At 36.0% G+C, this 10893-nt stretch overlaps 1 protein-coding gene across 2 annotated transcripts in view; it reads left to right on the top strand.

The window, feature by feature from the left end:
• LOC110161550 (protein phosphatase 1 regulatory subunit 1B-like) overlaps window positions 1-10705 on the top strand; it is a 78169-nt gene extending 67464 nt beyond the window's left edge. For both annotated transcript variants that reach the window (XM_020926309.2, XM_020926317.2), the window contains exon 5: window positions 8291-10705. In XM_020926309.2, coding sequence (XP_020781968.1) covers window positions 8291-8448 — 158 coding nt within the window. In that variant the 3' untranslated portion in view covers window positions 8449-10705. The remainder of the gene's footprint in view (window positions 1-8290) is intronic.
• The last annotated feature ends 188 nt before the right edge of the window (window positions 10706-10893 follow it).

The following is a 10893-nucleotide window of genomic DNA, read 5'->3' on the forward strand; positions in this document are numbered from 1 at the left end:
CTTATTTTGATTGTCTTTTCATTGTTATTTTCACCAGAATCAGCTGTAATCAGCATAAAGTTGTAAATTGCAATGTAGTATAATATGGCAAAAATGTCACATTTTAGAAAGAAAAATGCAGTCTCATATGAACGAAAACCAAACAGATGGTTCTTGCCTTGAGTTATCTAATCCTTTAGTTCTTTGTTCTTTATCTTTGCACAATACTGACAGGAAATAAACAGCTCCCAGTTATAATATACACATTACACACAGTTGACTAGTGCTGTGTATGTGTTTTAAAGGTCCTATATTACACAGAATGGACTCTTGTGAGCTTTAAGCCATGGTAGAATGTTGTTACCTCATCAAAAACATATCTGGAGTTGAGCTGTTTTATTCACACATGTTTAGTAACTCTTTATTATTAATCTGTCTACATCTCCAAAGCTCAAAATGCTCTGTTCCACATTGTGATGTCATTAACAGTTCCTATTACCTTTTGTTCAATAGATTCTAGAGCTGAAATGATCCAAATGATTCCTAGTGAAGGTGCATGGTGTATGGAAACATAGTGGAGCACTTCCTGTGTTACCACATGACATCACAAGGTGGAAGAGAGTGTTTTCCTTTTGAGAGAAGAACTATATTGCTATATTGGCTTTAATAGCTAATCACTTGGCAGATATATTCGCTGTAATCTATTGCATAACATTGCATAATCATAATAATATATTCAGATTAATTCATGTCTTTGCCATCTACATTATGCGACGATGATGGAAATTACAGATGCTAATTGGTCTAGTCCTGTGCGACAAAACAACAGATTAATAAATAAGCACTTACGGTAGCCCACTGTGGACATTTTGTTTTTAAAGTAAAAACCAACAGAAAAATTAATGTGAAGAATGGAAATACGACTAAAAATGACCTAATTCTTGGTATTGTTAATTAAGAACTTAGAACAACAGCTATAAAGATTTGTGTAGAGAATTGTTTGGATTTTAAGTGTCTTAAAAATGTGAAAAACAAAACTAGCTCATTTTTAACAGTTTGCAGTTTTCCAAAGTTATTCCTCACTTACCTTATGCATTCAAAGCATCACAATTATTCACCACGATGAGTTTCATAAGCGCTTTTTACTCTCAATGACAAGAACAGTTTTATTACCATGGCATTTTGAGCTTTGGCGATGTAGACAGATTTATAATAAATGGTTACTCAAATATGTAAATTAAACAAAACACAACTCCAGGTATGTTTTGGAGAAAGTAACAATATTATAACATGGATCACAAGAGTCAGTTTTGAGTAATATAGGACCTTTAAACATTTTATCAGTTAGCTTCTCTGATATTATCAATACCATCTGATAAGTTTTTGGTACAAGCTTTCCAAGTATGTTTTATGGCTCTGATATCACGTTTATTTTGTTGGTTGATAATATAAACTGTACTTATTATCTAATCAGCTTACCTCAAAATGACATTAACTTAACATGACTATTCACAAAGCCCCTGATAATTCTCTTATTAAATCAGTAGCACAAAAATATTAGCACTGTCAGCCTGTATCCATTTATTTTGGTTATATCAGGCGCTACAAATCAGAAACACATGTCTTCCCAAATAAAGTAATTGAGATAGACAAGCCGGAAATTCAGCAGAAAGCATGGATTTGTTCAGCGTGCCATTTTAGTGAAGGGTTTAAGGCTCAAGTTTCCTCTCTGGACTGTTGCATTTTAGAAAACAGTGTTGAGTAGTAGAAAAGGTTACATTTTACACCATAACATATTTACAGTTTTCATTGTTTCAAGGCAAGGCAATAGTCACTGTTTCCATAGACTCCATCTGTTAAACTTCAGATTAAAGGTTCACTATGTCACTAGTGCACAGCCCGCAGAAGACTTACGGATTCAAAGTGCAGCCAGCTATAACTTCCGAAGTTGTCGCTGGCTGCACTTTCCTGTGATGTCATGTGACCCGTGATGTCATGTGACTCGTGATGTCATGTGACGCGTGGTGTCCATGATTCCAAAAGTTGTTTGTATTTAAAGTATATCTCTAATTTTACCCGATTTTGCCCCAACAACATGAAACTTGGCACTGCACTCACCTGTATCATTAGGATGACGCCCTCTAATTTTGAGATCAGTCGGATGAGTGGTTTGAGAGTTATGCATGGAACGACAAACAAACAAACAGGAGGAGACACAGACAGATGTTTCTTGCATTAATAGACAGATTTTCCTGGGAAGGGATAACACCTACTTGTCACCATGGAGATGTTATTGCTGTGCATGTAATGTTTCACAGTATGACATTATTCAATATGGGCCTAAGTTTTTCAAGACTTTTTGAGCAGTGAAAACACTTGTAATTGAATTAGGGATGCACTGATCCAGCTTTTTCAGTTCCGATAAAGATTCCAAGACTATGGCTTAGCATTTGCCAATACCAGATATCAGCCAATATCAGAGCAAGAGACTGAAAACAGCATATATTTCTTTTTAACTAAAACAAATTAAGACAAAACTGATCCAAATGTGTTATGTAGCTGTTATTTACTTCTCAAGTAACAAAAGAACAACTTGAATATGACTAGTAAATAGTCAAGTTACATCAATTTTATGTCCAAGCAGGATAATGGCAGAACCAGTATCTGACCTGTACATCCCTAAATGAATGAATGCTTATGAATGAATGAATGAATGCATACAAGAGAAATATATTAATGCTATACTGCAGAACATTCCAATCAAAGCAATAACATCTCCATGGAGACCAGCAGGTGGCGAAAAAACAGAAAAGTTATACAGTCCCCCTTTAACATGTATTAGGTATTTTCTCTACAAATAAAGCTACAGTGTGATCAGATTTCTAATACTTCTGTAACTGATAGAGGTATTCAGGTTTGTACTTTTAATCCTAATCACCAACTGCCTGGACTTGGGTCTGATCGCTTTTGATTTAAAGATGTACTGCGTAACTTTTCTTGAAGAGCATAGGCCACATGCTGATCTCCACATAGATTTACTTAACTGTTCAGCCTGGAATGTTTCACAGTAAGGCTTTAAACTGAACAATAAAATCACCTCTAAGAAAACAAAGGCTGGATAGACTTTTAATGCCATACTGGGAAGCCTACTGAGCAAAGCAATAACATCTCAACATCACAAAGTTACACAATGCATCTTTAATTTCGCCATTTGCCATTTCGCCACCAAAGATGCAACTATAAAAAAAAATAAGTCTGGCAATCTTACAACACAACTGTGATTGCTAGTGCACTTTGAGCTCAGTTGCACCACGTACTGAGACAGGCCCTATGTGATAATATCCAGTTATAGATTGAATCTGCTATATTTTTGTGATTATGAAATGAAATGTGGACCAAATCATAGTTATATTTGACTGAAATTTTCATCTTGCCCCATCTGAACATCTGTGCGATTTTGACACCACATTCACAGCATATCATTATCTTTAGTTTCAAGCAGACAGTTATGGCTTGTTTCGTCTCCTTTATGTCACAGAAAAGGCGATGTTTCACGATGAATTACTGCTGAGACGGGAGGATGACAGGCACATGGCATAAATCGTTTGTTTGATTCATCTAAAAGACTAAATGTTATAAAGCACAGCGCGTCAAAACCTCCAGTCTGGCCCCTTTGACAGAGTTCATTCAGAGGTTGTTTGGGGGTTGCATTAAATCAAATACTGGCCTCAAAAAATATATGGGTAAGATGAAACTAACGAGACTCATCCATCATCTTTTTATGGACTTATTTTGTTTGTTTTGAGTACCTCTTTATTATTATTAGTCTGTCTACATCTCCAAAGCTCAAAATGCTCTGTTCCACCTTGTGATGTCATGCAGTGGTAGTCTTCAGGTTAGCAGTGACCTTTTACTTTACTGCTAGTTCAGCTCTAAATGATGTAGGTGAAGGTGTGTGGAGCCTAAATACTCAGGGTTTGTTTGTTAAACATGTGAATGAAACAAACACAGCTCTAGGTTTGTTTGTGATGAGGAAACAACATTATACATAGATCAGAAAATAGTGTAATATGGGCCCTTTAATGGTCATTCTATTCACACTCTGGTCATTTTAATGCTCAAATTGCCATCCTAATATCTTGATAAATCCATGTATCATTCGTTCAAAAATAAAACTAAAAATAAGAAAACGAAAAAACAACAATTTTCTTCACAATTTGTCTCCAAAATAAAAAAAAACAAAACAAAACAAAACAAAAAAAACAGATAACGATTTGTTTTTTCAGTTTTCTATTTTGTGTTTAAATGAATAATGGAAAAAAACGATAACGGCTGTTTTTGTGTCTTAAACTGCGACGCTGGACTTTTGTACCACATACGGACTAAACAGGACTAAACCAGGACTACTACAGGTCTAAAACAGCTCTAAACCAGGTCTAAACCGGTCTCAGTCCTGGTCTGGTCCCAGTCTCAGGCCTGGTTTCAGTCCCGGTCTGGTCATGGCCTCTGTCCTAAACCAGGACTAAACCAGAACTGTACCAAGACTAAACCAGGACTGAACCAGGAGTGTTGGGACGGGCCCGAAGGTGCCTCCACGTAGCCTGTCGGGTGATAAGGAAACCGGGGCCAGACCCCATGGACCAGACTGAGACTGTGACCGGGACTGAGACTGGTTTAGACCTGGTTTAGTCCTGGTTTAGACCTGGTTTAGACCTGTTTTAGTCCTGTTTTAGTTTTGTTTTAGTCCTGGTTCAGTCCGGCATCGTTTAAGTCATGAAAACAGGAACCGTTCACTTAAACACAAAATCGAAAACTGAAAAAACAAATTGTTATTGTTTTTTTTGTTTTTTGTTTTTTTTTTTCATTTTGGATTTGGACACAAATAATGAAGAAAATTGTTGTTCTTTTGTTTTCTTATTTTTAGTTTTATTTTGAAAAACTAATGACCAAATGATACACAGATTTTGCTATACCAACTAGCAGCAGTTAATTCTCAGGTAGATTCTCTGCAGATTTCCAGACCATGAGGCGTCTGCACAAACTTTACCCTCTATATCTCTTTTTAATTGAATATTGTGGATAACAACAAACTGCACCATAACGCCAAAGCAAGTTCCTAGTTTGCGCATTCTGTTTGCTGACAATGGCCATAAAACTTAATCTGATTGTACTGAAACTTGCACTAAGAACATTGTTATTGCCTTTCCAGGAATGTTCCACAGTATGACATTCAACATATATACCCTCTGTCAGTATTATGCAAGCAAAAGGAACCAAAGGATTACACTGGATTAGATACTGTTTGGTTTTCATTCATTGAAGCTGCTTTTTTCTTTCTAAAATGTGACATCTTTTCCACATTATATATGCAATTTATAAATTTACATCACATTTACAGCTGGTTCTGGTGAAAATTAACAATGAAAAGACAGTCAAAATAAGATACTTAAATGCCTTCTTACATTATATTGTGACTTATGAACATATGTGCAAAAGAAGAAAGAGATCCGCTCTGCAGTTCCTCGAAGCTCCCAAATTTTTTATTTCAATGACACCATCAAAAATTTTGTCTCAGTTTTTATGTGTGTGTATGTGTGTATGTGTGTGTGTGTGTGTGTGTGTGTGTCTGTGGTTGTGCATGTCTCTGTCTACCAGTATTATGAACATCTGCCCATGAATGATGCAAAAGACTAAAGGCAAAATCATTATGGTTGTACTGGATAATCAATCAAAACATCATTTTTATTTTATTGATTTTATTTATCTGTTGTCCCAAGGCAGGTGACACAGAAAACAGTCACAAAATACAAAAGCTGTTACAAAGAGACACAGAACAGTTAAAGGCCAGACTAAAACTGTTCACAGACCTGGTTTTCCTCTATCCACATTTTAAGGTGCAGTTTGAAAGTGCACAGAGATGGACTTTCTCTTATGTTCCAATAATGACTGACAGCACAGTCTAACCCTCGAGCTGTGGCCCTGATGCCCTCCCACTCACAATCTTCGGTTTTATAAAGTCTTTCAGTGGAGGAGTGAGTCCGTGCAAAACTAACAAGAGAATAAAATGTTCAAAACTGAGTAAACTATAATTATCCAAAACAATCCAGTGTGAAAATAAGTATGTTTTTGTCCAAGGTTTTTATTGCCTTTTTATAAACAGATTCTATACATTTGTCTGTGAAATACATCAAAAAGAAATACAGCAAAATACTTAGATTTATTGATCCACAAAGGAAATTATTTTGACACAGTAGTTCACACATCACAATATAATATAATAACAATGACCAAAAATATAAATGGTAAATAATAAGTTCAAAATAAGTATGACAAATGATATCATTCTATACAAATTGTCTAGTGGGCGCGATTGCACCCATTTGTGCATTTTTTTATATGAATCTGTTCAGGGTCATGGTGTGCACCCACAATTAAAATTTGAGTGAAATCAGCCAAAGTTTGTGCGATTTGGAGATTTTATCATTAGAATAACATGGAGAGTTTATGTCATCACTATAGTGACGCCATCTGAGGTGGCTCGGGCACTCAAGTGCCTCCCTCAGGAGGTGTTCCAGGCATGCCTGGAACATGCTGGAGGGACTATGACTCTCGGCTGGCCTGGGAACGCCTTGGGGTTCCCCCGGAGGAGCTGGAGGAAGTGTCTGGGGTGAAGGAAGTCTGGGAGTCCCTGCTTAGACTGCTGCCCCCGCTACCTGGCCCTGGATAAGTGGAAGAAAATCGATAGATGGATGGATGGATATAGTGACGCCTTAAAAAATATGACATGATTGTCATTAACTTTTTGGATCTGAATGCCAAAACTGAATTTTGTGCAAAATTTCAAAAACTTTTGAAAAATCTTTTTTTTTTTTTCCCGTATTAAATTTAGTTTCAATTTGTGAGGGCACTAATGCGCCAAATTAATTAATTTATTTTTTTCACTTTAACTAGCTTTAGGGCAGGGAATTTAAGAAGTGATTCGAATTTCACTGAAACCGGAATTCATTTGTGCAAATGAGAGCAATTTGTAAAAATTCAAAAATTCTGAAATTCTATGCATTTTTTGGCACTTCACTTCTCAGAATGTGTGAAAAATTTAGATAACTTTTAATGTCCCACCCCTTGAGATAATGTGTACCATATTTGAGTCTGTTTGGGTAAACACCCTTGGAGTAGTATGAAGTTTTTAAAAAAAAAAGCTGACTCATGCTTTGCAAATTTAATCCAATATTGCTGCCCCTGGTGGAGCGCACAGCGTTAGTGTAATAATATTTTTTACTTGTCTTGTCATGATCTGCTTCTGTGCCAAATTTCATGATTCTACGCAAAACATAAACATTTTTTGGCCTTGTTCCCACCCTAATGCTTTTTTGTGTATTCGGAGGCACTGACGTGCCATTGTATTTATTTTTGGAAAATGGAAATAGGCAAAAGTTAGAGAAGGGTGAGTTTTAAGAACTGGCAAATTCTCATGACTTCTCACCATTGTTTACTGGGTGAAAAATGAGTGTGTTGATTAGGGAAACAAAATATATATAAGAAAGAAAGAAAATAATATTCTGATACAAGAACAATGTTCCGCTTTTTTTTTTAGCTAACAAACTATACATTTTTGGAAAGTTCTGGTGTATTCCTACGTCATGGCGGGGGTCCTAGTCAATACGGGCACATCACTACTAGTACCATTACTTTGCTATACTAATAGGCTCTTCACCAGCTTCTGACACTTTAGCCTAATAATTGAATTCATAGCAAAAGAAAATTGTATAGGTTTGAGTATTGTACCAGCAGCAAGTGACTAGGAGGTGATGCAGTACTCTGTATGTGAAAGTTCCTATAAGGCAATCCTACTCTCCACAGATCTTGGTCTTTTGCTGGCTCTTGTGCCTTTTCTTGTAGATACATGTCTTTAATGTCATACTGTCATTCGAAACAATTCAATCTTAATGGTAACAACATACACTATATAAAGAAGTGGACTAATGGAGTGTGACATCACCTACAGTGTTCAGCTCCAGACAAATGAAGGTCAAATGAAGCTTACTAACGCTAGCTGTTAAAGGGTTGAGTTCCATATTAGGGATAGGAATTAGTTTACGGACAAAATAGCTAAATAAAAAAACAAGGATCATGTAGAGCGGGTTAATACGAACATTTTAACACCAAAATGAGTAGATAGAGCCGGAAGCACGCTCATGCTCACTTCCTAATTTTTTATTTATATATAGTCTACAGTATATAGGCAACAAGTAGTGACTTTTTGTTTTGTTCTCGCATCTGTCTTTCCTTGACACTATATATATCTCCACAGATCACCAAGACACAACGGCCCCAGAGCAGCCAGACCGACCCAGCCCCAAACAAATACAAGCTGCGACAGATGAAGACGAGGATGAGGAAGAAGAGAAAGGCATTTCCAAAAACAACATGAAGGGAACCACAGAGGAGCACAGCAGGAGCTCTGACTGAACCCAGACTACCACAACAGGATATGGGGGGGCTGAAATGGTTAAAGGTGCATTGTGTAACTTTTTTGGTGGAGCGTTCGTCAAATGCTTTTCTCTGTAGAGATGTTATTGCTTTGTCTGGAATGTTCCACAGTATGGTATTAAACCTTTCTGTCTTCATCCATATCAAACCAGGTCAAGTTATAGGTCAGATCTGTGGCGAGCTTCACAGTCAGAATGCCTTTTTTGTTTTTTGTTTGTTTTTTTTTAGGTCTTTTTGAGTTATAAATCCACCTGTAATAGAGTTAACATAAGGTAAAGCTGTTTAATGTCATACTGTGAAACATTCTAGGCAACGCAATGACATATCCATAGAAACAAGCAAGTAACAGACCCCTAACCTAAATGTTACACAGTGCACCTTTAAAACAAACTAAGGAATTTGTCTGAATAACTGAGCGTAACAGAAGTAGTAATATGGGTGAAAGTGAACAGGCAATGTCACCTCTACTTAGGTCAAGAAAGACAAGTATAGGTTTTGATGAGGACGTGAGGAGTGACGCACTGACAGGGCGGACTGTTTTCCTTGTTTTTAGTCTAAACTACAGGCCTCAAGGTCAAGCCCCAAGATAATATTACTGGACACATGCTTATTCAGAATTTGCAGATTACTCATTCAAATTCTTAGATAAAAAGTCAATTCTGTGTAAGTCTTGATAAAGTTACACTGAAAACCATATCTGTTAACTTTAATTTTGCTTTGGATAGTTTTGATACTTGGATTCACGTGTCTGCACTGACATCTTGTGGCCATAATTTGGAATTACAAGTCATATGAAGTCAAAGTGGTTCTGAGTATTGACACTAATAGCTATTTTAAGCCCCAAATGTACAGTTATACCTCTAAGAAAATTAGTTATTACAAAATTACTATCTAAATTAAAACCTGTGAAGGGTCCACCACCTGCTTTTCTCCATGGGAATTATTTTGCTTTGCCTGCAATGTTCAACAGTGTGGCATTAAACTCATCTCCATGGATATAAGCATTCGACTCCATCAGGCAAAGTTTCAGGCTAAATCTGTGCAGAGGTTACTGTGTTCACAAGGTATTTTTTGAACATTAAACAATACTGCATATTAGATTAGTTTAACACAATAATACTATGGGACATTCCAGGCAAAGCAATAACATCTCCATAGGGACGGAATTTCCACTGGTAAATATTTACGTTTTGCATATTATGAATGCTGTATTTTCTATCATTTGAATAAAGAGCCAAAACAAATTCAAAGCAGTGGATATCGTAGAAGAATTTCAGGATGTGTCAGTAATGTCATAAAGGTAATATTGGCCCTTGTAAATTCACAGTTATAATGAAGTCTAAATAAACTTATAAACTCTAATCAAACAAACCAGATCTGTTTTATACAACCAAAGGTCAAAGTCTTTCATTACGTTGGCGTATCAGGACACAACAGTAACTGCCTGTTTGTATAATTACACGCCAAAACCACTTTTCATTATGGGACCAAATTAAAAGCCACTCAGGTTTGAAAATAACTTTTAAAAAAACTACTATTATGACCTATATTTAAATGATTTTGATTTCCATGTTCTAGTTTTATATATGAATGAAAAAATGGGCTTGCTATATGACTGACTCAAGAAAACTGACCCAAAAAATTTAAATTAAAGTAACACTACCTCTTCTCTTTATACTCCAAAATACTATTTGTGCTAAGCTCTCAAATCTCATCAAATGAATACATACACCCTTTATAATCTATATCTCATAAACTGAATATACAAAATAACTGACATTTCCCTTTTGTAAACTATTTTCTATGGCTCTATAGTGGTATAATGGAGACGTGTCATGAATTTGTCATGTAAGAAGTATTTTTCTATCTTGAAGGGTTGCCGTACGAGTTAGTCTGCTCTATCCTGTTTCTACTGTAGTTTGTGTGCATTAACTGGGAACTGAATTTCTGAACTAAATTGTGCAAAATTTCTGTCAAACATTTGAAAATTCATGTATATTAGACTTGTATCTTCAGTGGAGGGCGAGTGAATCTTTGTAAGGCCTGCCTGTAATATAAATGAATGGCAGATTGAGCACCTGTGCCCCTGTCTCTCCTCATTGGTCAAAGGCAACCACCATGGGAACATATGTATGAAATTGTATTTTATTATTTTCCATTCTCTGGTTTCTAAATGTTTTGTGGTTGTTTTTGGACAATAATGAAAAATAAACTGCTTTTTCGTTTCACCTTCAAACTTTGTGTGATTCTTCTTAATAAATCTTTTTAAATTTTAACTATTTTTAAGGCATATTGTAAAATGGTCCACCACCTAAGATGTCCATTGGTAATTGTTATCATCTTTGAAGTTGAAATGGTCAAAATCTTAATGTTTGACCTATATTCTATTAGTTTTGCACAACATAAAAACAGAAATTACCTAAA

Source organism: Boleophthalmus pectinirostris, unplaced genomic scaffold, assembly GCF_026225935.1.
Source record: "Boleophthalmus pectinirostris isolate CB_2022bp ecotype Guang Dong unplaced genomic scaffold, ASM2622593v1 HiC_scaffold_17, whole genome shotgun sequence".
NCBI classification, from domain to species: domain Eukaryota; kingdom Metazoa; phylum Chordata; class Actinopteri; order Gobiiformes; family Gobiidae; genus Boleophthalmus; species Boleophthalmus pectinirostris.